The sequence below is a fragment of the Ornithorhynchus anatinus genome, chromosome X4 (assembly GCF_004115215.2).
Source record: "Ornithorhynchus anatinus isolate Pmale09 chromosome X4, mOrnAna1.pri.v4, whole genome shotgun sequence".
NCBI classification, from domain to species: Eukaryota; Metazoa; Chordata; class Mammalia; order Monotremata; family Ornithorhynchidae; genus Ornithorhynchus; species Ornithorhynchus anatinus.
In genome coordinates this window covers 2,885,590-2,912,307 of record NC_041752.1, presented here as the reverse complement: position 1 = coordinate 2,912,307, position 26,718 = coordinate 2,885,590, and the positions used below count along the sequence as shown (strand labels likewise).

Below are 26,718 nucleotides of genomic sequence, written 5' to 3'. Positions count from 1 at the left end.
ATACAGTACCTGGCTCATGGTAGGCGCTTTAACAAATTCCACCATCTTTATCACCACCGTTACCGCAGTTATTGGCATTATGCATGCGATCATCTCAAGAGTGTGTTTAGGGCAGGTCTGACAGAATCTAATCTCAGGACCTCTTCAATCCGCAGCCGGACATTTATCTCAGTTTGAAAGTTCTGACTAGAAAAGGGAAGTCAGATTTTCAAGAGGAGTAATGCCAAGAGATCCAACGAGAAAGTTTCTCAATTAGGTGAATTAACTCCCTAATGGTTATAAAGGAAAGTAGGCAGAAGGCGGAGTTGAGAACTTCTGTATTTAACCTTATTCCAAAACCTCAAAGATTCTACTTGGTGAATGTAAAAGGGGTCAGGAGATCAGGTCAATCTTTGTGAGTTTGGTGTAGCAAGGTTTGATGTGTTCTGCTCCTAGGGTAAGCTAAATTGCACCGGACAATATTGCCTAGGGGACCTGAGGGAGAAGTTTGAGGGAACTTTATTTTCCATCGGGATCATAGGGTCTGTTCAAATTCCCGGAACCTAATGGTTTGTAGCAGTAAGCATCTGGCTCAATCCAGCTCCGTAACAACCAAGCGAAAAATAATGGAGATTTTTAATGACTTTGTTTGTGTGATTTGACTTTGTCGCTGATTCCATTAGCCTCTGGCCGGCGAGGGCTGAGCGTTCTGTATGCAAAGACAGGGGATTAAGGCAGTTAGGGGAAAATTCCTGGTTGCTTTTGCACAGCTGAATACACCATTCACCCTGCCCTTTTCCAGAAAGTGAGATTGATCTTGGAATTAAGTTAGAGAGTTAAAGAGTTGGGGGATACTCCAGTGCCTAGAATAGACAGGTGGGTTACCATTGGCACTGGGTTCTCCCAATCCAACATCAGTGGTATTTATTGAACTCCATCATCATCATCAATGGTATGTACTGAGCGCTTTCTGTGTGCAGAGCACTATACTGAGAGCTTGGGAGAGTATAGAACAACACAATGGGTGGAATCCAGTCCAGCCAGAAAAAATAGTCACCCAAGCCAACCGAGTCTCTAGTAATCTCTGTTCTTGAAATCAAGTGCTGTGTGGAAATAGAAGATGCTTTGTGAGATGCTTGGTTTTTTTGGTTAGCCACTAAGCCTTTACAGTAACGAGTATGAAATCATCTAAACTCCCTCTAGACGGTAAGTTCCTTGCGGGCAAGGGGGCATGTCTGCCAATTCTGTTGGATGTTACTCTCCTAAGCGCTCAGAGTGCTCTGCACACCGTAAGCACTCAGCAACCGCAACTGATTGATCTCTAGACCGTACGTTTCTTGAGGGCAGGGAACGTGTCTGCCAATTCTGTTGTATGGTACTCTCCCAACCGCTTAGTACAGTACTCTACACAAAGTAGGTGCTCAAAAAATTCCATTGAAGGATTGACTGAGAGTGTAGCAAATTCTCCATGGGATGTGGAGCCTTTCAATCCCATGTTGACTTGGAATAGTTCAGTAAACTCATCTGTATTTCAGCTTCTTGGCTGATTGGTCCATAACCATCTGAAACCCACAAAAACTTTAGGGGATGCCCAGGGTCTTGGCTATCTTTCCCAGCCATCTTTTCCATCTGTTTTCCCTCCCTCCCCCGCCCCCCTCTCTCCTTACAGGATGTTTGAGAGCCTCCCTTTACTTTGCTACAATACTCTCGGTCTGTGAATCCGCTGAGATGCTTCACCCCAAACGAGCTTCTGATAATACTAACAGCAATAATTGTAGTATTTATTAAGCCGTTACTGTATGCCAAGCAGAGTCCTGATCGCTGAGGTGTATACAGGATAATCAGTTCTGCCTCAACTCAAAGCGAGCACCTCATTTCTAGGACTAACAATAATTGTGACATGTGTTAAGCGCTATGTGCCAAGTACCATACTGTGAGCTGTGGTAGATGCAACAAAATCAGTCCCCCACAAAACCTACCTCCCGTCCTGGCTGAAAGGGGAGAGTTCACCCTCAACGGATTTCTAATTCATTTTCGATAAGGCCCCCCGGGCCCAAATTGAATTAGAGAGAGGAGGCGGGGGCCAATCATGTGGGTTGAGGGGTGTGGCCTCGACTAAATAAAAATCCCTTCTCACCTGCCCCGAGCCTTTGGCTGTTGGAGGAGGCAGGGGCACAGCAGTTACCTGCTGCTTAGTATGTAGACCGGTGGTCTGTGGAACTGAGAGAGAGAGAGAGAAGGAAAGAGAGGGAGAAAGAAAGAGAGAAAGCCCTTCAGAGAGCAGCCAAGTCCGGCAAACCCATGTCCCCGAGCAGAAAAAGCATGGCCGGTGTCAGACAGGAAACTCTGCTGCGTGCAAACTTTGATGTCTGTCTTCCCTGTGCTGTGGGTTAATCCAGCTGCTCTCTCAATAGACCATTTCTCTCGATTTGATTTGATTTTTTGCACCCCTCCCCCCAAAACAGCCAAGGGGCTACCTTTTTTGGGGTTTTTTTTTCTTTTTTTCTCCCCTCTTCTGCCACAATGGATTTTACAAAACAAGATTTCTGCTCGGTGTGGGTGGTGGTGAATTCTCACTGCTGCTGCTGCTCCCAGCGGAACTGTGCGAGTGAGGTGAGTGAGAATCCCGGGCTGCCCCCGCCGGAGATTGGGGTCTCGGAAATGTTCCTGCCCCCGGCCCCCTCACTGGACCACCACTTTGCTGTGTGAACTTGGACAAGTCACTTCACTTCTCTGTGCCTATGTTACCTCATCTGGAAAATGGGGACTGAGACTGTGAGCCCCGTGTGGGACAGTGGCTGTCTCAAATGTGATTTGCTTGTATCCACTCCAGAGCTTAGTACAGCGCCTGGCACGTAGTAAGTTTTTAATGAATACCACAGTTATTATTTTCATTATTATTATTTTTATTACCACAATTATTATTGTTAATAAGGATCAGGAGACTGGCATTCTGCAACATGGTATTTTTTCTTCATTGATGTGTCGAGAAGGCCTCTAGGGCCGATTCGATAACAGGTACGACGCAGCTTAAACAAATATTTGATGTGGTTTTTCACCCCATATTGTACGGGGAGGGAGGGAGGTGTTTGCTCAATTCCGAAGAGTCAGGAAGAGCCCTCTCAGAGACGCGAGCAGATTCCATGGGGAACCCGGCGGCTTTATAGAAGAAAGCCTCGTGAGGGGAGACCGCGCGCTGAGGGAGTGTAAGGGGGGACCACAGCTCGGGGGAAGCTGAACTCTTGGGCTACCAACGGGAAGGTTCCTAAGCGCATGGACTACAAAGGAAAGTTTACAGCATTCAAAGTGAGTCGAATCGTCTTTTATTGGGGCAGAGTAAATCCATTGAAGATGGCAGGCCATTTTTAGCAGGCACGCCAAGCCCGAGGGTGACTCTCCACTTCACAAAATCGGTAGCTGTGGTCCGAGCTTGGGCACATCAGGGGTTAGAAACTCAGCAGCCCGAATGTGTTGGGGAGAGGGGGATGGGCAAGGGAGGATGACGGGTCTTGGCTCATTTGGGTCTAACAGTCAGGATGGTAGGAATCCAGGACTTTGTTCAAAGCAGTCCCCACCGGGCTGGGTTGGCGTGGGGTCTGGCGGACTAGAGGAAAGGGGGGTGAGGATGGAGAGGGAGCGGAGTGAGAGAAAGAACAAAGTCCAGAGTCTCCTTTTTTTCTGTGCAGAGATTGCGTTGTGCGTTCTCTACATCTTATTTTGGGAATTGGAAATCTCTCTGTAGGGAGGTATGGTGTCATTTGTGTTTTCTTGTGGCTTTTTTTTAACGGTACTTGTTAAGCGCTTACTGTATGCCAGGCACTATACCAGGTGCTCGGGGAGATACAGGCTAATTAGGTTGGACATAGTTAATGTCCAACCTGGGGTTCACAGTCTTAATCCCTGTTTTACAGATGAGGTTAAATGAGGCACAAAGAATCAAAGTGACTTACCCAGTCCAAGGTCACACAGCGGACAAGTGGCGGAGCTGGGATTAGTACTTTTTTTTTTTGAAATTGCATTTGAGCTTTACTATGTGTCAAGCACTGCTCTAAACACTGGGGTAGATATAAATTCATCCGATCGAACACAGTCCCTGTACCCCATGGAGCTCACAGTCTAGTAGGGAGAGCAGGTATGAATCTCTGTTTTACAGTAGAAGACGACGTTCAGAGAAGCAGCTTGGCCTAGTGGAAAGAGCCTGGGCCTGGGAATCCGACGGCCTGCGTTCCAATCCCAGCTGTGCCAATTGTTTGCTGTGTGACCTTGAGCAGGTCACTTCACTTGTCCGTGCCTCAGTTCCTCAACTGTAAATGGGGATTAAATACCAGCAGAAATACTAGTTCTCCACCCTGTTTAGGTAGCCGGTATGCCTGTAATCTCATTCAGTTTTCCCTCCCCGACCTGCCCTTATTTTTTTCCCTGCTGGTCTCTCCAAGTCTGTCTTTCTTTGCTCTGACCTCAGTTTCCCTTCTCCTGCCTCCCTTTTCTGCCCTCCTTCCCCACTGTCACCCTCTTGTCATTGTGTGGTTGTGTAGAGAGTCTGGTCTTTAGCTGTGGAAGCTGGTCCCAGCCTGTAAGGTTTATGTATTCTGAGAGACAGGCACATAGGGATAAACATCTTGGCATAGTGGAAAGAGCCTGGGCCTGGGAATCTGAGGATCTGGGTTCTAATCCCAGCTCCACCACTTGTCTGCTTTGTGACCTTAGGCAAGTCACTTAAATTCTCCATGCCTCAAAGCATGTGTGTTTGTGTATAAGGGGGGTAGGGGGTTATTTTCTGCACTCTGGCAGATGGGCAGGGTTTTCAGAAAGGCCAGGACTCCCAGGAGGGATGAAGGAAGTGTGAGACCTCAGTGGCTGAACCCTCATCCACTCCTCCTACCACCCAGTGTATTCTGTTGTCCCCTCCCAAGGGCTTAGTCCAGTGCTCTGCACCAAGTATGCACTCAGTAAATACCATTGATTTGCTGACTGATCCCTCGCCCAACCTGGCAAGATTTCCAGCAATCTCATGCTGGCTTCAGTTGATCGTATTTACTGAGTGCTTACTATGTGCAGAGCACTGGACTAAGTGCTTGGGAAAGTACATTCCCTGCCCACGGCAAGATTACAGTCTAGAGGGGGAGATAGATCCATAACCATAATTTATTTCTTTATATTAATGTCTAAGTGCTGTGGGGTTGGGGTGAATAAAGGGACCAAGTCAGGGTGGTGCAAAAGGGAGTGGGAGAAGAGGAAAGGATGGTGTAATGGGGAAGGCCTCTTGGAGGAGGTGGGCCTTCAATAAGGTTTTGAAGGGCGGGGGAGAGTCATTGTCAGATACGAAGAGGTAGGGCACACCAAGCCAGAGGCAGGATATCGGCAAGAGGTCATTGGCGAGCTAGACTTTCCTCGGGAGAGTGTGGGGCACCTCAGAACCGCCAGCCTATGTGGAAGGGACCCAAGATGAAAGTTGGAGTCTCCTGAATTGGTTTCCCTAGGACTTTAGAGCCCCTCCGCCCCTTACCCCTTTGTGTTCACAAGCAGGAAGGAACACGAGAACAGCAGCAGCCTCAATTACAACAGATGACTGTAGAAAAGCAGTGTGGCCTAGTGGCTAGGTTCTGGGAATGAGAAAGACCTGGGTTCTAAACCCAGCCCAACCACGTGTATGCTGTATGACCTTGGGCAAGTCACTTCCCTTGTCTGTGCCTCCGTTACTTCATCTGGAAAATGGGGATTGAGGCTGTGAGCTCTATGTGGGACATGGACTGTGTCCAACCTAATTAGCCTAGTGCTTAGAAAAGTGCCTGGAACATAATAAGCACTTAACAAATACCAAAAGGGGGGAAAAAAGTAAAAGGGACTGAATTTAAGAACTTCTAAGGCTTAATCAATGGTATTTATTGAGCGCTTAACATTTGCAGAGTGCTGGACTAAGCCCTTGGGAGAAGCCAATACGACAGAGTTGGTGGACGCTCTCCCTGCCCACAATTATCTTACAGTCTAGGGGGTGCTTCACTGATAAGTCAATCAGTGGTATGTGAGTGCTTACTATGTGCAGAGCCCTGTAAGTCATTGATAATTCATTGATAACTGTCAGCTAGTTGTCAGAAATGTGCATCTGACCTCCTTCCCACCCTCCAAACAAAAAGCCTTCCACAATCCCAAGCCCCTCTTATACTCGTCTGAAATTGAGACGAAATGTCCTACCAGTTGAGCCAAACAAACGCGTCCTCATCAATCAGTTGTATTGAGCGCTGCTTCTGTGCCGAGCAGTGTATCGAGCGCTTTGGAATCTGAGTACCACTGTATTTTAGCTTGGCCTACCAAGGACAGGGTGAGGATTAGTAATTGTGGTATTTAAGTGCTACTATGTGCCAAACACATAATATATCCAGGTTAGGCAGGTCCCAGATGAGGCTCACAGAGTAGTGGGAGCACCGGTATGGAATCCCCATTTTGCAGATGAGGGAACTGAGGCCCAGAGAAGCGACGTGACTTGCCTAAGATCACACAGCAGGTAAGTGGTGGAGCCGGGATTAGAAGCCAGGGCCTCTGCCTCCCAGGCCTGAGCTCTCTTCATTAGGCCACGCTGCTTCTCACAAGGCCCTGCTGCTTCTGTGCCATGGTGAATTCCCTGCAGTGGGAGGAGCATATTGTCCCTTAGCCTAGTTACTGTTTGCCTTTTTTAAAGAACAGTTCAAGTCCAGGTGGGGTTCTGCATTCCTGTGAATCCTACACTGTTGTCCCAGGGAAATTGCTGCACTTAATGACCCCAAATCTCCTTTAGTGTAGCAAGGTGGGAGGAGGGCAGAAAAGTAGGTTAGGTGACTGAATCTTCCCCACCAAGGTCTAGGCCCTCATTTTCCTCAAGCCGAAAGAACCTTATCTCCCATGTGTTCCAGGGAGGGTTTTTGAAAAGATGGTAATAACAGCTATGGTATCTGGAAAGTGCTTTACTATGTGCTAAGCATGTCAAGTGCTGGGGGAGATATAGGATCATCAGGTCTAACATGAGGCTCACAGGAGGGAGAACAGGAATTGAATCCCCATTTTGCAGGTGAAGTAACTGAGGCCCAGAGAAGCGCAGTGACTTGCCCACGGTCGCACAACAGACAGGTGGCGGAGCCAGGATTAGAACCCAAGTCCTCTGGCCCCTAGGCCCTTTCCCTTCAGTAGTCTGTGGAAACTCCCTTTGGCAATTCCACTCCTGAAAACCCACTGAAAGGGTCAGATTCCTATTTCAAAGTTTTATGGAGTGCTTCAAAAGGCTTATCCATTACCTCAGGCGGACAGAATGTCTCCTGTTTCATAGCTATTTAAGCAAGGCAGCTCCCTGCCCTCAAGGAGCCGACAGACTACCACATGCCAAGTGCTGAACTGAGCGCTTGGGAGAATATAATAAAATTAGTACACCTGATCCCTGCCTTCAAGCAGCTTCCAGTTCACTGTTTGCAGGAGTACTGGACGGAGTGCTTGGGAGGGTATAGAAAGCTCTGGAAAATAAACTAAAACATCCAAGTCTTTGTCACCTCTTGTGCTTAAGCCAAAAACGGGCAGTTGCACCTGGTTTCCTTTTCGAGTAAAACGATCAACTATGAAACCCCAGCAGAAAGTTGGTTGCCTTACTCGGTCCACAGTCATGTTTCCAAAAAGCAGCGAAGCTGAAGCCGCCTGCGCATAGCTCTAGTCAGCCAGTCGTACTTAGTGAGCGCTTATTGTGCGTAGAGCACTGTACTATATGCTTGGAAGAGTCCAGTATAACACTATATAAGAGACACCATTCCCTGCCCATGAGCTTATAGTCTAGAGGACTGGACTGTAGTCACCCGAACTTGTTCCCTGCAGCCTCTAAACTGCAAGTTCGTTGTGGGCAGGGAATGTGTCCCTCCTACTTGGACTATGAGCCCCATGGATTGTTCTGGATCTACCCCAGCATTTAGTATGGTACTTGACGCATAGTAAGTGGTCAATCAGTGGTATTTATTGAGCCCTTATAGAGTGCAGAGCTTGGAAGAGTCCCTGCACACAAGGAGCTGACAGTGTAGAGGGGGAGAAAGCACCTAACAAGTAATACGTTAATTATTACCTCTACCCAGGCCCAGCCTGGGTCCTCGGGGCTGGATCTCCATCAGACTTCTCTAACGGGATTCCTTTGTTTTCCAGGGGGTGAAGCCGGCCAGCTTTGACAAAGTAGCAATTCCCGAAGTGAAGGAAATCATCGAGGGATGCATCCGTCAAAACAAAGACGAAAGGTGAGTGCCTTTGCTTCAGGCCCGGGGTTTTCATTTGAGTGAGGTTTGGGGGGCTCGATGATGGTCACGAGGAGTAGTTGTTCAGCGCTTACGGTATGTCAAGCACTGTTCTAAGCACTAGGTAGTTACAAGTTCAAGTCGAACTCAGTCTCTGTTCCACAATGGGGCTCACAGTGTAAGTCAGAGGGAGCATGAGTATTGAATTCCCATTTTGTGGTTGTGGAAACAGAGGCACAGGGAAGCGAAGTGACTTGCCCAGGGTAACACAGCAGGTAAGTGGCGGAGCTGGGATTAGAAACCAGGTCTTCTGATTCCCAGGCCTGGACTCTTTCCACCAGATCACACTGCTTCTCCAAGTGGACATATCCTTCTCATCCTTTCCTTTTACTGATAGAAAACACACCTCTCAGAAATATTTAGTTGATACAGTGAAATGTTGGTGGGTTTTCTTTCCCTTTTATCTAGAGATACAACTTTAACATGACTCGAGGTGGCCATTCAATTGAGATTTTTATTTTAGATGATATTTCCTACAGAGAGGAGACATTCTCTATAGTTCCACTCATTAGAGAAAACAAAAATGCCCATTTAAAGCCTCCTTGTGTGGATCGCTGCAAAAGGGGAGGCCAGCTTTTTCCAACGCACCTATATTTCAGCATTCATCATTTTTTCCTGGAAGTGGAAGGGCATTCCAGGCCAGAGGCAGGACATTAGTGAAAGGTTGGTGGCAAGATCGAGGTACAGTGAGAAGGTTGACATGAGAGAAGTGCAATGTGCAGTCCGAGTTGTAGTAAGAGAGCAGCAAGGTGAGGTAGGAGAGGACAAGGTGATTGAATTCTTTAAAACCTATGTCAAGGAGTTTCTGTCTGATGCGGAGGTGGATGGGCAACCACTGGAGGTTCTTGAGGAGTCGAGAAACACGGACTGAATGTTTTTGTTGAAAAATGATCCAGGCAGGAGAGCGCAGCATGGACTGAAGTGGGGAGAGACTAACATCCATTCCTTGCTTTTCCTCTCCTCCCTCATTCTTTGTAGATATGCTATCAAGGACCTTTTGAACCACGCCTTCTTCCAGGAGGAGACGGGTGTGCGGGTGGAACTAGCAGAAGAAGATGACGGGGAGAAGATTGCCATTAAACTGTGGTTACGCATTGAAGACATTAAGAAGCTGAAGGGCAAATACAAAGACAATGAGGCTATCGAGTTTTCCTTTGACTTGGAGCGAGATGTCCCGGAAGATGTAGCCCAAGAAATGGTAAGTGATGATGATAATCCATCAGTGGTATTTTTTGAGCGCTGACTGTATGCAGAGCGCTGGACTAAGGGTTCAGGGAATGGGTCAATGCAACAGAGTTAGTAGACTAGATCCCCACTCACATGGTGCTTAACGGTTTCCAGGGGGAGGCAGACATTGAGAAGAACACAGAGAGAGGAATGGCAGGTTATGAAGATTTGCACAGAAGTACTGTGGGGTGAATATTACCGAGGGGATAGGTGACTTGGAAGGGAGAGGGAGTCGGGAAAATGAGGGCCTAGTCGGGGAAGGCTTCTTGGAGGAGCTGGGATTTGAGGAGGGCTTTGAATGTGGGGAGAGTGGCGGTCTGCCTGATGACCATGTGAGGTGGTTCTGAAAAGTTTCCAGCTGTAGGATCAAGGGACTGATTTTTTTTGCTTGTTTCTTTTTTTTCAATCAGTCTACCAATCAAGCAGTGGAATTTATTGAGCACTTATTGTGGGCAGAGCACTGAAGTAAGCGCTTGGGGAAGTACAAATAGACTGTAAGCTCGTTGTGGGCGGGGAAAGTGTCAACTGATTCTGTCCTAGCATACTCTCCCAAGTGCTCTGCCTGCAGTAAGCGCTCAGTAAAAACCACTGAAGGATTGATTGCAATACAGGCTTTGTGGGGGACACAGACATTAAAATAGATTGAGTGGGGAAATAGAGTTTGAGAAGATATACATTAGGACTGTGGGGCTGGGTGGAGTAACAGAGTGCTCAAGGGGTTCGCAGCCAAGTCCAAGGTCTGCGCAGAAAGGGGGACTAGTGGCTTAGATGGGGAAGACCACTTGGAGGAGCAGCGATTTTTAGGAGGGATTTTGAAGGTGGGGAGAGTCTGTTGTATATGAAGTGGGATCGTGTTCCGGGCCCGTAGAAGAACTTGGGACAGTTGTCCTGGTTAGGGGAGGCCACGGACGTGGGGAATTGGTATTCTCGAGGGTCCTTTTCTCCTTTCTGCCCCCTAAAATGCTCTCCGCCATCTCCTAGGTGGAGTCAGGTTACGTCTGTGAAGGAGACCACAAGACCATGGCCAAAGCCATCAAGGACCGGGTGTCACTGATCAAGCGGAAACGGGAGCAGAGGCAGCTGGTTAGGGAGGAGCAGGAAAAGAGGAAGCAGGAAGAGATCACTCTGAAAGGGCAAGGGGAGCCCCAGGGAGGGCTCTCCCAGGCAGGGAGCAAACCTCTTCCCTCCGCCACCGGCCCCGCCACGACTTCTACCACGTCCGCTTCCGTTTCCACCCAAGTGGAGCCGGAAGAACCCGAGGCGGATCAGCACCAACAGCTACAGTACCAGCAGCCCAGCGTATCCATTTTGTGTAAGTATCTCCTTCCCCGGACAGTTCCAGGGGCCCACCCTCCCTCCACCCCTCCGGGACCCCACGCTTCTTCCAGGAAGAATCGTCCGATGGTGTTTATTCAGCGCTTACAGCGTGCAGAGCACTGTACGAAGCCCTTGGGAGAGTCCAATACGATGAAGGTGGTGGGCACGTTTGTAGTCTAGAGGGCCATCGCCCCCAGATTGGGTGGCTAATGGCAGAGAAGCCGTGGCCTGCACGAGGTGAGATGCGAAATGCTTAGCATCTGACTTGCACTGCAGTCGTAAACGACCCCATCTGAAAGGGTGCGGGGAGCAGGTGACTTTGGGGGAAGAGAGCAAATAGTTGTTCCATTCCAGTTGAGGTCAGAACACATCTTCCAAATGGAAAATGGTCTGCCTTCAGCGTAATTGGCCCTAACTGCCCTGGGATCACCCAGCCAAAGCTCCTCTTCAGAGAGCAGCCATTGGTGACCTTAGCTTAGCATGGCTTAGTGGAAAAAGTCCCGGGCCTAGGAGTCAGGGGTCGTGGGTCCTAATCCTGGCTCCGCCACTTTGGGCAAGTCACCTCAGTGCCTCAGTTGCCTCATCTGTAAAATGGGGATGGAGACTGTGAGCCCCACATGGGACATGGACTGTCCAAACTGATCACTTTGTTTCTACCCCAGTCTTAGAACAGTGCTCGACACTTAGTAAGTGTTTAACAAACACCATCACTATCAAGCGCTTAGTACAGTGCTCTGCACATAGTAAGTGCTCAATAAATACCATTGATTGAATGGTTAGAGCTCCCTCTTCCCTCTAACCAGCTGGACAGTATTTTGGGGCAAAGTGGAGTCCTCTCTTGAAAAATAACAGGATCGAAATGTTAGCTTTTTCTCTGTGGGAAGTACTTGCCAGTGACCCACAAGCCTCTTGGTGTAGTGTTGGAGAGAGAAGCTGAAGCCTTTTCAGCCTTAGATGACTAACGCCTCTGAAAACGATCAATCAGTGGTATTTAGTGAGCTCTTACTATGTACAGAGCACTGTACTAAGCACTCAGCAGTGCTCACAAGGAGTTTACAATCTACAGGAAAGCTGTAAGAAGCCAGTGAGTCAGAGTGGATTAAGTTGAAGTGCTTTTTTTAAATGCTACTCAGCTCTTACTATGTGCCCGGTGCTGTACTAAGCGCTCGGGTAGATACAGGCTAATCAGGTTGGACACAGTCCATGTCCCACATGACTCCCATGCTTTTCATCACCATTTCAAAGATTCATAATGGAATTTTTTGGCTTTTTTGAGCATTTCTTAAGCACTTACTATGGGCCAGCCTCTGTACTAAGTGCTGGGGTAGATCCAAGGTAGTCAGTTTGGACAGTCCATGTCCCACATGGGGCTCACAGACTTAATCCCCATTTTCCAGATGAGGGAACTGAGGTCCAGAGAGGTGAAGTGTCACCCAGCAGATAAGTGGTGGAGCCGGGATTAGAATCAAACAATCAGTGGTATTTATTGAGTGCTTACTATGTCCAGAACACTGTACTAAATGCTTTCTGACTCACGGGCTGGGGCTCTATTCATTGAGCTACGCCGCCTCTGTACTTCAGGCAGCAGGACAACAGGGGGGTGGGTTGGGCGTCTGAACCTGATGGGGACCTTGGGGTCCTCTCTCTCCCTGCAGCTGACAGGACGGCGGACAGTGGCCAGGGCTCTTCGGTGTACACGGAGTCACGAGTGAGCAGCCAGCAGACGGTGTCGTTCGGTTCCCAGCATGAACAGGGGCTGTCGGCGGGCGGACCCCCGCCCCCCGGGTACACCGCATCGGGTGGTCAAGCGCCGCCCCAGCCGCACGGAGGTTACCCACCATCCTCAGTGGTGAGTGAGAGCAGGGAGGGTGCTGGGGGGGTGGGGGAGTTGAAGGGGGGCGCCTGGACTCTCTGGTCATCTGCGGAGTTTGGGCGCCTGTCCGACCGTTCCCCCTCCGCCCACACTTGAGGGGATCCTTTTTGTTGGGGCGTAGGGGGGTAGGCGAACGCCCTGTGGGACGGGGAATGTGGCCGTCATGATTATCTCGTCTCTAAGCTAGTGCTTGGCACCCGGCAGATGCCACCACCGGTAACGCCATTACCGTTGTCGGCGTTATCATTAACGAAGTAGCTGGACCCTCCAGACTCACCGTTGGGGCCGGGCAGAGCCTTAGCACTGGCTGGGTGGGGGCAGCCGAGAGGGTGTCGGCGTTCTCAGCCCAGCGGTGGGATGTATTTTGAGAATTAGAAGTCCCCAAGGCAGTTGGTGGGGGAGGTGCGAGAGAATGCGTGACTCGATAAGCGTGTGTTCCGAGTTTTGTTTTGTGACAGAAGGTCAAGGTAAGACATTTGCACCTTTCTAGAATGCTGCATGCCGAGAACACCCCAGATTGGAGAAACCCCCGTGTTCCCATGCGCGGTTATTTTGGTCGTTGATATTTTTGTTTTTTATTTTTTGGTCTCTTTAGCTTGTTTCAAATGATTTATCAGTTGCTTGGCACATTTCCCCTCCCGGAGAGTCTGCACCGGGCCAAAACCCCTCCCGCACTCTCTGTTTGCCCTTTCCCTTGATTTGATTTCTGGTTCACTGTAAAAGCGACTCTGAGGGGCCATTGGCTAAATCCGCCCTTGGCGATGTGCCCCAGCAGAACCTCTCGGGGATCTCTGTCTCCCTCGCTTCTTAAAGAGGTGACGGCTAGCTGAGGGTATCTCTGAGGGTATCTCTTCGGGTAGCTGCCGTTTTCGCAGCCACCCTGTGCCCTCCTTTGAGGCACCAGGGCCCTCGCTTGCTTCACGAGGAGCCTTCGATCCCGGTTCATTCTTCCCCCAAGGGCGAGGGGCACGGTAGCAAGCAGTACCTCCATCTTTTTCAAAAGCCCCCCTACCTCAATCTGCAGGTTTGGCACCCTGCCGACATCTGTCTTTGGATTTTGGAAGCATTTTGTTGGTCCTGCCGCCTCGCACCCCTAAGAGGATGCGTCGGCTTCCAGGCTGTTAAGCCGTCTTGCAGCCTGGCTGGCTGGCTTCCCCGGGGTGGGGTGAATGGCCACGGTCACTCCACAGGGAGCACTGACCCGTCGTTTGGAGCGGTCCGTGATCCTAAGTGGTCGGATCGAGACTCTCCAAAGGTTCAGACGCCTGGGGAGACACAGCCCGTTAGCCAGCTGGAGAGGCGGGAGAACTTTCTCCACCTCCCACCGTGAAAGATACCACCCAAGGCGAGCAATCCACGGAGGTTTTTAAGAAAACAACTCAGGAGAAATGGACGTCCCAAACATAGCTGTTATTGCCTCATACAGTCTGACGTAATGAATTGTTTTTCCACTAGCACAAGGGAGAGGGAACCAGTAGGAGTCTGTGTGGTTGTTTGATTGAGTCTGTGCTTCGAAACAGCTTTCTCTTGGACGTTGGATTTTGATCCGTAACTTACTAGGGCGGCAGGTGGCATTTAAGCAGGAGCTCTGGTTTTTTTTTGCCTATGGTATAGGGATGTTGGGAGAAAGTACACTTTCCTTTTCAGTGGTTTTTTTTTTTTTTTTTTTTAAAAAAACTACTGTTTTTGGAGTGGTAGAAATTGGGATTTCTCCTTGTTTTTCTTCGGGGCTAAAGAAAGGAGGTCGTGGGTGGGAGGTTCAGCTCCCTGCCCAAGGCATCCTGGCTGGGGATTACATGGGGATGAGGATGGGGTTCAGTAGAAGACCTGATCCCCGTGGGTATCAGAAGCCACGGACTCCTCTTCCAGAAGCCCCCCTGCCTTGACCTGGCAAGCACTCTGTGAACCCAGTGTGGGACGGGGGCTGTGTTCAACCTAATTCACCTGTATCTACCCCAGCGCTTAGGACGGTGACACAGAGTAAGCACTTAACAAATAACATTTTTAAAAAAAGCACGTTCTCCACCCACAGGGCACTGAATCAATCAGTGGCATTTACTGAGCCATTACTATGTGCAGAGCACTATATAAATCACTTGGGAGAGGACAGTACAACAGAAGTAACAGACAAGCTCCCTGCCCCTTAATGAACTACAGTCTAGAGGGAGAGGAAGACATTAATGTGAATGAATAAGTCATTTAGAATATATATTTTAAAGATATGTACATAAGTGTTGTGGGATTAGGGCAAATATTAATCCCCGAAGCAAGGAGGGGCTTCTCTGACTCTTTGGACCCTGGCCAGGACAGAAAGGAAAGGAAAGGAAGGTAGGGTTTTGTTAAGGAACCCTACAGTAGTGGCCACCCAAGACCCCTTGCACCCTCAGGCTAACTCTGTATTTATTTTTTTAATGGTTCTTTTAAGAGCTTACTATGTGCCAGGCACTGTACTAAGTGCTGGTAGATACTGGTTACTCAGATTGGACACAGCCGCTGTTCCACATGGGGCTCACGGTCTTAATCACCATTTTACAGATGAGGGAACTAAGGCTCAGAGAAGTGAAGCGACTTGCCCGAGGTCCCACAGCAGACAAGCGGCAGAGCTGGGTTTAGAACCCAGGTCCTTCGGAATCCCAGGCCCGTGGTCTGTCCACTAGACCACTCTGCTTCTGGATGGCCAAGTCGTATTCTTCCAAGGACTATCTGAAATTCTCCCAGCATCTCTTTGATGTAGGCAGAGGGCGAGATTCATTTCTGCTTAAAGGGCAGAAGTCCACCTCAGTGACCCTCCTGCACAAATCCTCTCCGTGGGATTCGCCGATATACGGAGGCCTGTCTTAGCCTCCATTTCAGAGGCTGAAGAGCCAGAAGGTTCTGGTTTAGGAGATTCCCCACCCCTTTAGTGCTGTCCATTATCCCTTGGTGCTATCCAGTGTGCCATGAATAAAGCCTGCTAGATCTCTCAGCCCTGCTCTTGTGTGTGTGTGTGTGTGTGTGTGTGTGTGAGAGAGAGAGAAAGAGAATATGAGAATGAGAATTACGAGAATGAGAATTTCATCTGCTTCCCCCCTCTGGAAGAAAACCCTGCAGAGTCCCCAAAGACACACGCAGACAATGTTCCTCGTTTCTTCGCTTCCTTCGGCCCTCCCATCTTGTCCCACGATACTCAGATAAGTCGATCCTGCCCTTGTCCTGGCCGTCCCTCAACCTCAAACTGGGGGGCCCCACGAGCGACCGTTCCATCTGGTTTGACTTTCCGAGCCCCGTTCTCGTTTTCATTTTTGTCTCTGTGTAGCCTCGCCGTGGTTGTAGCATGTCAGTCTGTGTCCCCCATCTCTGTGCCGCTCCCCCCGTGCCCTGCACCTCTCCCAGCGCTCCTCCCACCCCGCCGCCATCCGTACCTCTTTCTCCTTCCCGCCTCCGGCCCGCCCCCGAAGAGACCTTGGCCGAACGGCTTTCCGGAGCCCTGGAGAGGCTCCTGCCAATGCGCTCCGCCTCTCCACGCAAGCAGCGACGTTCCAGCCTGCCCTCCCTCCCTCTCAATCCCGTATGTGCCACCGTATGCCTTCCGGGCATACGAAGATAAGTTACCATTAAATACATCCTGGCCTCTGGGATTCAACTAAGGGGTGGGGGGGAAGAAAAAGCTGAAAACTAGAGAACACTCTCTTCAGCCATGTGCTTCTGGAGTGCCCATGTCCCTGGAGAAGCTGGCTTGTTTTGAGGGTTAAATTCGGATTGCCTTCACCCAGTGTCTGGGAAGATGTGGGGAGAGAAAGGATTAGGCCCTGGGAAGAATGGGGGACAAGGCCGAACGCTTGACACTTTTCCAAATTGAGCTTAGTCTGGCCAAACTTCCAGCAGCGAGTTGGGAGATGGATATTTTCCTTCAGGAAGATGGGTTTGGGGCAGATGTGAGGTGTCCGTTTCCTTGTCCGGTCACCTGGTGCGAGAATGAAACGTGCCTGTCCTGGTAGAAATTTTTGCCTAAACCAGAGGACCGCCTCAATCCCCCGGGGGAGGGGCTTGTTTCCCAGAAAAAGGGCTAGGAGCCGAACTGTTGGGACCGAAGCTTCAACCGCAGGAACCAACCGGTTTATATTACGTTCTGTGGGGGGACAACACGTCTTCATGGGGTGAGTGGGGTGAGGACCAATTCCCAGGAAACGGGCCTCCAGAATTCACATCCTAAATGGCTTCTCTTTCCTACGGGGGTGCATGAAGAGCTTTTAACACGTCTAGGCAATGTGAGCGAGCTGCGGGTTTTAGGCGGGGAGCAGGGGAGGCACACGTCAGCGTTTTCGAGCGAGGATCCGTCCGGCCCCACCCAACACAAGCTGGATGAGTCGTCTCTGACGTCAGCACCGTAGAGCCGTGACGACGGGCATCTGATAAAGAGTCTAAACAGGCCAGGATGAGGCCCCTTGTTTGCTGTAGGTGATGAGGAGGATTTTATTTTAGTAAGTGCTTACTCCGCACCAGGCAGTATACTGCTGGGGTAGATAGAGGTTACTCGGGTTGGACACAGTCCGTGTCCCTCATGGGACTCGCAATCTTAATCCTCATTTTGGAGTTGAGGGAACTGAGGCCCAGAGAAGCGAAGTGACGTTCCCAAGGCCACCATCAGAAAAGCGACAGAGCTGGGTTTAAAACCCAGGTCCTGCCGACTCCCAGGCCCAACTGCTGCTCAATTATATTTTTCCAAACTCCCACCCTGTAGAGGGACGGCACCGTCCGTGGTGGCCCTGATGTCTTGGCTTGAGGCCAGAAAAGGTTACCTCTTCCGCCAGTCCTCGGGATAGGATGAACTGTGGGAAGCAGCGTTTAGACTGTCAATCCGTTATTAGGCAGGGATTGTCTCTGTTGCGAATTGTACATTCCAAGGGCTTAGAACAGTGCTCTGCACGTAGTAAGCGCTCAATAAATACTATTGAATGAATGAAGCAGCTTGGCCGAGTGGAAAGAGCCCAGGCCTGGGAGTCAGAGGACCCGAGTGAGTCTCCTCAGGGCATGCTCCCCCCTATCTCCCAAGCCGCGGACCTCACTTTCCCCCAGAGAAACTCTCCATGGGCAGAGCTGTAAAGTGGCGGAGGCAGCGGCTGGGGGCTGCGTGGTCGACAAACCCTCTGTTGTTGACGGGTGTGGGTAAAACCGCTCCTGGCTAGAATCTGGAAAGATCCCCTTTTCGTGCTTAGCAGCATGTTGAGTTTTGTGGGCCGGTCCCACCCAAAGTGGCCACCCCGAGGCTGCCGTCGGTCACCAGGTCTGGGGACGAGGCACGGGTGTCTAATATCGGATCACCTATGGGCTGCCCGGGGGAATTGTGGGCACTGATCACAACGATTAGGGGAGGACCAGCCTCTTGGGGACGCCCCCATCCGTGGATGGACCACGCGCCTCCGGGGTGGGATGGCCCTAAATGTGGAATCGGCCGTCGTGCGGTCGTGGAACTGAAATCCAGTTCGGCTCCCCATCCTCCCACCCAGTCGGGCCCAAGTGCTTCAGTACATGGTGCCGAGCTCTCAGTACAGTGCTCCACACTCCGTAAGTGCTCAGTAAATGCGATCGATTGAGCGGAAACATCTCTCTGACTCAGCAGGGGCCCCGAAAACCGGCAGTGAGTGCAAAGGGAAGAGTTTCTGAGAGTCGGGTCGTACCAGAGTGCGGAGGGGAGCAGCTCCTCACCAAAGCCAAGACTGCCCCTGCGTAACCCTCTGGGCCCCGGATGTATTTAATGGATCATTTCCACCACTCGCGTAACTCGCAAAAAGCGTGGGGGCTTTTTGCCTTCCTAACCTGGCACGGGGCCGCCGAGCTGGGCGGGCGGATCCAGGCGTTGGGTGCTAAACGTGTGACTTGCTTGTCTCGTTCCTGTCGATACAGCCTCAGTCCGTGGTGCGCCCCCGTGGGGTGACCTCGACACCCCCAGACTCCCAGCTCGGTTTCCCCGCCATTCGCGAGCGTCCAGTCTCTTTCTCGCCACCTCCCAGCTGCCCGCCGAAGGTGGCCGTTTCCCAGCGACGCAAGAGCACCTCCTTCTTGGAAGCCCAGGCCCGCCACTTCGCGGCCCCGGCCCGCCCGGCGGGGCCGAGCCTCCTGCTCCCCCCCGGTCCCTGGACCCCTGAGGCCGCAGAGCCCCCCGAGGCGCCGGCCCCGGCTTACGCCGAACGCAGACCGGGGCCCTCGACGTGGGAGGAGGCCCACTACCGGCTGCCGCAGGAGGCGGTGTATCTCACCGGGCTGCGCTACCCGGCCCAGGTGGCGGAGCTGTACGAGGCCCCCGGCCCCCAGGGCTGGGGCCCTCCCGACCAGAGCCCGGCCCTCGGGGTTCCCCCCGCCGGCTCCGTGTTCGAATTCCCGGTGGGGCAGGCCTTCCTGGTGGGACACCTTCAGAGCCTGAGGCTGGAGCCCGGGGGAAGCCCCGGGTCTCCCGGGCCCGGGGGGTCCGCGCCCCCGACGGCCGACGCCGCCCGCGTGAAGCTCCACCCGGTGTTCGTCCCCCACTCGGCGCCCGCCGTGCTGACCCACAGCGGGGAGGGTCGGACCAGCTGCGTGTTCGAGTTCCACGTGCACCCCCCGGCGGGGGCCGCCCCGGGCGACGGCGGCGGGGCCGCGGCCCAGAGGGTCTACCGAAGCCGCTGGGGCTCCGCGGACCTGGGGCAGGAGGAGCCGGCGGGGGCCCTCGGCCGCCTTCAGCCCGTGACGGAGGAGCAGCAGCACGGCTACCCCGACCCGGAGAGCCTCAGACCCGGCCGGCCCCTGGGGAGCCCCGAGTACTCCAGCGACTCCTCCCAGATGACCTCCTCCGACACCGGGGACTATCAGTCGCCCCCGCCCTACGGGGGCCCATCGGCCCAGTTCTTCCCCGACTTCCCGGTGCCTTACATCCACCTGCCTCCGGCCCTGTTGCAGGAATCCCCGCTTTTCGTCTGTTTCCCCCAGGGAGCAACGGCGCAGCAGGCCTTGTCTTCCTCATTCCCGTCGGCGGGAGGATCTGCGTTCTACCCTCAGGTTACAGGACCTTCTCTTCCTGGATGCTCCCCCACTCCCCAACCCCCTAACCTGCTCCCGTGCTGTTTGGGTTTGTGTTGAGACACGCATCCCGTACCGTGGCAGACCTTTCGACCTGGGTTTCCGGCCTCCACCCCTCTTTTGGAAGCTTCCTGGCCTGGAATAAGTTGCCCCCTGTTATGGGGAACGGGCCCAGGCCGGTCGATGGGTGCCAAGGTGTGTGAGAAGCCACCCTCACCCCCACCCGGCCTGGGAACCCCCCCAGGCATCTGCTGACGTTCAAGCCCTTGCCTGAAGCTCGCGCTTGGGGTTGAGGTCCGGGAATGTCGGAGAATCCGTGGGAGCCATAGACGGTTCCTGGCTCTGACTGTGTTGGGGAGAAACAAAGGTCCCTTGGGTTTCTCGGTCAGAGAAAGCGTTTCCTCTTCAGATGTAACACAACTGTCGTGGAGACGTTTCTCAAAAGGCTGAGGATACCCACCTCTGAGTTGCTGGGCGTGAACCAACCCAAAATGAATTTTCATTCATTTGGGGAGGGGTTGTCCCACTAAGAATCCCTTGAACTTGTCCAGCATTTTTGAGTTTTCCCAAGCGTTTTCCCATCGGTTATCTCGCTCCTCCCCCTCAACGTCCCAATTAGATAGGGAGAGGTGGATTTTAGTATCCCTCTTTTCCCAGTGAGGGAACAGAAGGCCCAAGGAGGCGAAGTGACTTGCCCGCGGTCACACAGCAGGTCGGGGCCAGAGCCAGAACCCGGGGCTCGTTGTCTCCCGGATTCGGGGCTCCAGGCATGGATTTGGAAACTCGGTTTACAAACCGAGGATGCTGAGAATTTCACATGATAAATGTTGGAGGTCGGAAAAGAAGGGCCATTTTAGCCTAGTGCTATTTTTAGTTCAGGAAAGGACACTGGGGCCGGTGGGGTGTGGTTTTGAAAAATCTGTGGCTCCTAAGTGGCTGCCCGCTGCAACCACTTGGGCCATTAAGACACCTAGGGACACGTCACAAATCAGCACTTAGAAGAAGAAAATAGACTGGATTCTTCACGTCTGAATCTGGGTTGAGCTAGTGCCAGGCAAAACCTAAATTAACATCTTGACAGCTTGCTTGTTCCACACCAGGTGAAAAGCAATTACTGTTGTCCGGTTTTCTCTTTCTTTTTTTTTTTTTTTTTTTCAAAAACTCCCCCAGCATGTGGTTCTAATACTGGAACTTTAATTAGCTTTTCCAGCATCTCTCCAGTCTTCGGGAACATGCAGATCCGCACCCTCGTGCCTGAATTAGGGCCGTTGTTTACAGCGAGTGATTTCCATTCATGGCACTGTAATTCCTGTAGCTTATCGACATGCCCTTTACTACACTTAGACGGATAGATTATTTTAATGGAAAAAAAAATAAGGGACTTTCAGGGTGCTGCTGAAAGGCAAAACCACTTGGGAGATGTTAAAGTTCGAGGGAAAAAAAATCACCCCAAGCGTCTGTCATGGTGTCTGAACCCCCCAGGATCTGTCAACAGAACGTACCATTGAAGTCACTCTTCTTAGGTGCTATGAAGACTCCATCAAGAAGCAGTGTGGCCTAGTGGATAGAGCCCAGGCCTGGGAGTCAGAAAGGCCTGGTTTCGAATCCTGGCTCCTCCACTCATCTACTCTGTAATCTCGGGCAAGTCACTTCACTTCTGGGCCTCAGTTATCTCATCGGGAAAATAGGGATTAAAACAGGGACTGCGTTCAACACAATCTGCTTGGACCCTCCCCAGCGCTTACATAGCGCCAGGCACATAATGAGCGTTTAACAAATGCCATTAAAAGAAAGCAAACCAGGGCCAAATCAGGATAGATCAGCTGTTTCCCTTGGGAAACGGTATGTCCTCTGCCCACTTAACCCCTTTTAGAATACGCTTCAGGCCCTAGGCAGTGTCTCTTTCTGACTAAATGCCCTGCCTGAATTTCAGAGGTGGAAAATGATTTTGCTTGTCAAGTATCCCAGGTGAGCTACGGCTAAAGCTCTGGGTAGGGGGTGACGCCCTGTGTGGGCCCAGAGATCTGTTCCAGGGGGAATGAAGCAGCGTCGACAGTGATGTCATTTCATTGCCTGAGTCTCTCAGCCGGCCTCCGCCTATTCGTCTGTCCGTCCATCCATCCACCCACCCACCCGTCCATCCGCCCATCCGTCCACCCATCTGTTGCTCACTCAGTCAAACCGGTCCTCTCTGGGTGGGTTCAGGGTGTCCTCAGGGTCCCGAGCCCTCTTCTCTCCAAAGTGGGTGATATTTTCGGCCTGCCTCTGACCCCTCCACGTGACCAGCCTAGCACTATGCGGACGTGTCACGGGGTATGGGTCTGTGCAGTGTGGTGACAACCTGGTCTAGTATTGATTGTGATTAAACTGGAGCTTCTCTGAACTAGTGGCTCCAAGGCAAGAATGTGTGGTGTATGTGACTTGTGTGTGTGCACGCATACGTGAGGTAACGGTTTCCCCTCCGTCATGAAACTGATCTCTTTGTTGCACCCCCTTCCTGCCTCCAAAATGCAGACTAGAGATGGACACTCCCATCTCCACCCTGTGCATCCCAAAAGCGAATCCTGAGGAGCGCTGGTTGCATTGTGCTCTGGGCAGTTGAACCCCAAAGAGGGTTTCCTGTGTAATTAGCTCTCCTCCCCTCGTCCCCCGACAGAAATGGTACATATGTTACACACCCCAGCTACAGATTCCTTCCTGCCCAGTCCCTGCCTCGTGAGAACCTAGATGCCAAGTGTGTGGCCTGAAACCTCGTCGTCTTTAGGCATTTCTCTCACCGTCCTGATTTCTAACGCTGTCCTTTTCCTTCCCTCAGGCCCAGGGCCAGAGTCAGGGCCAGCCAGCTGCAGGTGGCCTAGCGGGCATCCCCATCTCCCAGACCACCGCCCAGCATGCGCCCCAGGTAAGGGGCTGCCGGTTGGCAGCAGCTCATGGACTTTGGTGGGTGTACCCACGCGTCTCCTGTGTGCTCTCGATCTCGCCAGCCGGTGGAGGGGGACCACCCCGGCAGGGATTCTCTGGGACGGGGAGCATCCACCTCCATTCCAGAGAACGGCAATAATGCTCCCTTCCACCTTTGCCCCTGTCTGACTCCCTCCAGTTGCAATCCTAGGCAACACTTGGGAGATTTATGCCGTGATACTGTTATTTATTGAGCGCTTACTGAGTGCAGAGCAGTGGACTAAGTGCTTCTGAGAGAACGCTACAGTGGAGTCGGTAGGCACGGTCCCTGCCCACAATGAGTTTATAGGCTAGAAAGATCAGTTGCCGGGCAATGGAAACAGCCCACGGTAATGATAATGAAAATAATTGTGTTATTTAAGTGCTTACTATGTATCGAGCTCTGTTCTAAGTGCAAGGAAGAGAGGCGAGGTAATGGACAAGGTAATCGGGTAGGACGCAGTCCCTCCCCACATGGGGCTCACACTCTAAGTAGGAAAGATAAGTGATTGAATCCAGGGAGGGAACTGAGACAAAGAGAAATCAAGTGATTTGCCAGAGGTCACACAGCGGGCAAGTGGTGGTGTCCGGATTAGATCCCAGGTCCTCTGACTCCCCACGTGTGCTCTTCCCAAAAGCCTATGGGAGCCTATGTCGGGCCGAAGCTGTTGACCATTTGATAATGTCGCGGTAGTCAGCTGACCCCCAAAGGCCACTTAGAGCCACGGGAGGAAGTACAAGTCCTTGGCTTTTAAGCGGTTCAATACAGCAGGCTGAAAAGATCAATCATCACCACTCTTAGGAGAGCTCCTTATGGGCTGTTTGTTCGTCTGTTTTTCATAATTTGCAAAGTGCTTACTATGTGACGGGGAAAAGCTCACCCTCTAGTGGTGTCCTTAGTGACTTTTTTCTGCTATTGAAGCGCTTACTATGTAATAATTGTGGTATTATGCACTTACTGTGTACCAAGCACTGTTCTAAGCTGTGGGGTAGATACAGGGTAATTAAGTTGGGGCTCACAGATGTGCTAGCCACTGTACCAAGTTCTGGGTTCGCTACAAGCTAATCAGGTTGGACACAGTCCCATAAGGCTCATACTCTTAGTCCTCATTTTCCACCTGGGGGAACTGAGGCCCCGAGAAGTGAAGTGACTTGCCCAAGGTCACCCAGCGGACAAGTGGTGGAGCCGGGTTTTAAGCCCAGGTCCTCCGGCTCCCAGGCCTTGTGTCCTAGGCCACACTGCTTCCCTGAATGACATGCGTAGTACTGATAGCATTTATTAAGTGCTGGTGGGTGGAGAGCACTGTGCTAAGCTCTGGGGAAAACTAGGCATGGTACTTGCTCCTCGGTACGGGGAAGGGACTCAATGTAAGAGCGTGGCTTTTTATTTTGAATTCGAGATAAGGGTCTAAGGTAAATGAGACCCAGGCCTGTTCAGACCTTATGAAAGGGGGCAACTCCAGAGCCAGCGATGGATTTTAAAAGGAGCCATATAATAATATAATGTTGGTATTTGTTAAGCGCTTACTTTGTGCAGAGCACTGTTCTAAGTGCTGGGGTAGATACAGGGTAATTGGGTTGTCCCACCTGAGGCTCACAGTTAATCCCCATTTTACAGATGGGGTCACTGAGGCACAGAGAAGTGAAGTGGCTTCTTCACTTCACTTCTTCTTCACTGAGCCACGAGAAGCAGCGTGGCTCAGTGGAAAGAGCACGGGCTGTGGAGTCAGGGCTCATGAGTTCGAATCCCAGCTCTGCCACTTGTCGGCTGTATGACTCTGGGCAAGTCACTTAACTTCTCTGTGCCTCAGTTCCCTCATCTGTAAAATGGGGATTAAGACTGTGAGCCCCACATGGGACAACCTGATTCCCCTATGTCTACCCCAGCGCTTAGAACAGTGCTCGGCACATAGTAAGCGCTTAAATCCCAACATATATATATATATATAAGTGACTTGCCCAACAGTCACAAAGCTGACAAGTGGCATAGCCGGGACTCGAACCCATGACCTCTGACTCCCCTCACAAATTAACAAATGCCAATCTAAGGAATTAGGAATAATAGTAGTTGCTAAGCACTTACTCGGCTCCTTGTGGGTAGGGAGCGTATTTACCAACCCTATTGTGGTATACTTTTCCAAGTGCGTAGTACAGTGCTCCGCCAACAGTAAGCGCTCAGTAAAAGCCACGGATCGATACACCCTCACCTACTGCTCAGTGCCCCAAAGGGCTCTGCGTTTGACAGGTCAAACACGCCACATGCTCTCTCAGTCTAGACTGTATGCGTATTGTGGGCAGGGAATGCAGCTGTTTATTGTAAGTGTACTCTCCCAAGCGTTTAATTCGGTGCTCTGCTCCCCGTAAGCGCTCAGTAAATATGATCTACTGACCGACATGTCTCTCCCAGCCTGGCCCGCATGATAGGTGCCTGGGTCCTGAGCCATATCCCTAAGGTGTGGCCTCCTTGCCGTCACACGGAGTAACACAGTAGCGTGGGAAGGTGGTTGGAAAGGCGTGGCCCAGGGGATAAGGTCGCATACCTGGGCCGCCTCAGCCCAGAGAAAGTAAGCACCTATTTGAGGATGATAAATAAACAGTTTTGCACTAGCCTCTGCGACCTTTGGGCATTTGGTATTCGCCTGTCCTTCAGCTCCACAAGTACTTAGGTTCGGGTCTCTAAATTATGTAGTATAAATTATTTCTGTGAGTCCTTTAGACTGTAAACTCGTTGTGGGCAGTGAATGTGTCTGTGGAGACTTGTGGTATCGTAGACCACGAGAGACAGTGTGGCCTATGGTTAGAACCTGGACCTACGATTCAGAAGGACCTGTGTTCTAATCCCATATCTGCTATTTGTCTGCTGTATGACCTTGGACAAGTCACTTTGCTTCTCTGGGCCTCAGTTAGCTCATCTATAAGACAGGGATTAAGTCTCTGAGCCCCATGTGGGACAGAAACTGTGTCCAGCCTGATTTGACATGGGGCGGGGCTGGCTATCTGGAGGAGAGCATCGGCACCCCCAAAGAAGCGAATGACCTCAGCCTCTCCTGGCTGTTTCCCGCCTCTCGATCACTCGGTCAAGGGAGAAGTACGTGACCTGCTCGGAGTATTCACCGCCGGGCACCGCCGGCTGGGGAGGCGGACCGCTTTTGTTCTCGGGTTTAGAATGGAACTGGGCAGGGGGAGGAGAGCGCCAATTACGCTGTCGCTCACTTCAGATGGTGGGGGCGGGGGGCAGAAAGCGATCCTCCCGGGGACGCGGACATTTCGGGACGACCCGACTTCCTCGAGCGGGTGCCTCGAGGTGAAGCCGACTTGTCTCCTCTTCTCCCCAGCCACAGGGAGTTCAACAGGCCGCTCCCCCTCCTTCCCAGACGGGGCAGTACCCGCTGCAGCAACCGCCGGCGTCCAGTACGGCCACCACGGTGCAGCTCGGGCCTCCACCCCAGGGGGCGCAGACGTCGGCCGGGAATCAGGTAAACCTTGAACTTGCATGTCTGTGACGGGATGGACTGCCCCATCTCCCTGCCTCGTGCCGACAGATGGCATTTTGGAGAATTCGGGTGCCATTTTTGGGAACGTCTCCGTGGGCGGCGGGGAGCGTCTCGATCCTGCCAAAGCACGGGAGGACGGAGAGCGAGGCGGCGGCTTGGCGGATCCGGAGCAGGCGAGGGATTGGTTGAGGCAGAAGGGCTCCATCGGCAGCAGCCCTTTCCTGGGGGTCCGGTCCACTGAGAGGAACGTGGCGGACGGATCAGGACCCCGAAAGGGAAGGAGCGGGACGGCGGCTCCCCCCGAGAGTCACGCGTGAGGCTGTCAAGTCGGCGTGATCGAGCGAGTCCCTCCGAGGACGGTTCTCTGGATAGGGAACCCCGGGTCTTCTGGAGTACCCCACTCCTCTCTACCCCCTTCCCCTGCAGAACCCCTTTCTCGCTTTCCACTCCTCGTCTCCGAGCCACAAGGACAGAATATTGGGGCGCATTTTCTCTGCTTTGTGTTTTCTAGTGGCCGGTGGTTTCCCCCAAATGAACAGCACCCTGACTGGGCCCCGAGCTT

The 26,718-nt window shown here is 51.9% G+C and overlaps 1 protein-coding gene across 1 annotated transcript in view; it reads left to right on the top strand.

Moving 5' to 3' along the window:
• The window catches only part of WNK1 (WNK lysine deficient protein kinase 1), a 138,729-nt gene that overhangs the window by 83,910 nt on the left and 28,101 nt on the right, over positions 1-26,718 (top strand). Inside the window, 8 exon segments of the mRNA XM_039910677.1 lie at positions 8,128-8,216; positions 9,252-9,471; positions 10,482-10,812; positions 12,473-12,666; positions 18,574-19,777; positions 20,944-20,999; positions 22,538-22,624; positions 25,998-26,138. Of these exon segments, the coding sequence (XP_039766611.1) occupies positions 8,128-8,216; positions 9,252-9,471; positions 10,482-10,812; positions 12,473-12,666; positions 18,574-19,777; positions 20,944-20,999; positions 22,538-22,624; positions 25,998-26,138 (2,322 nt within the window).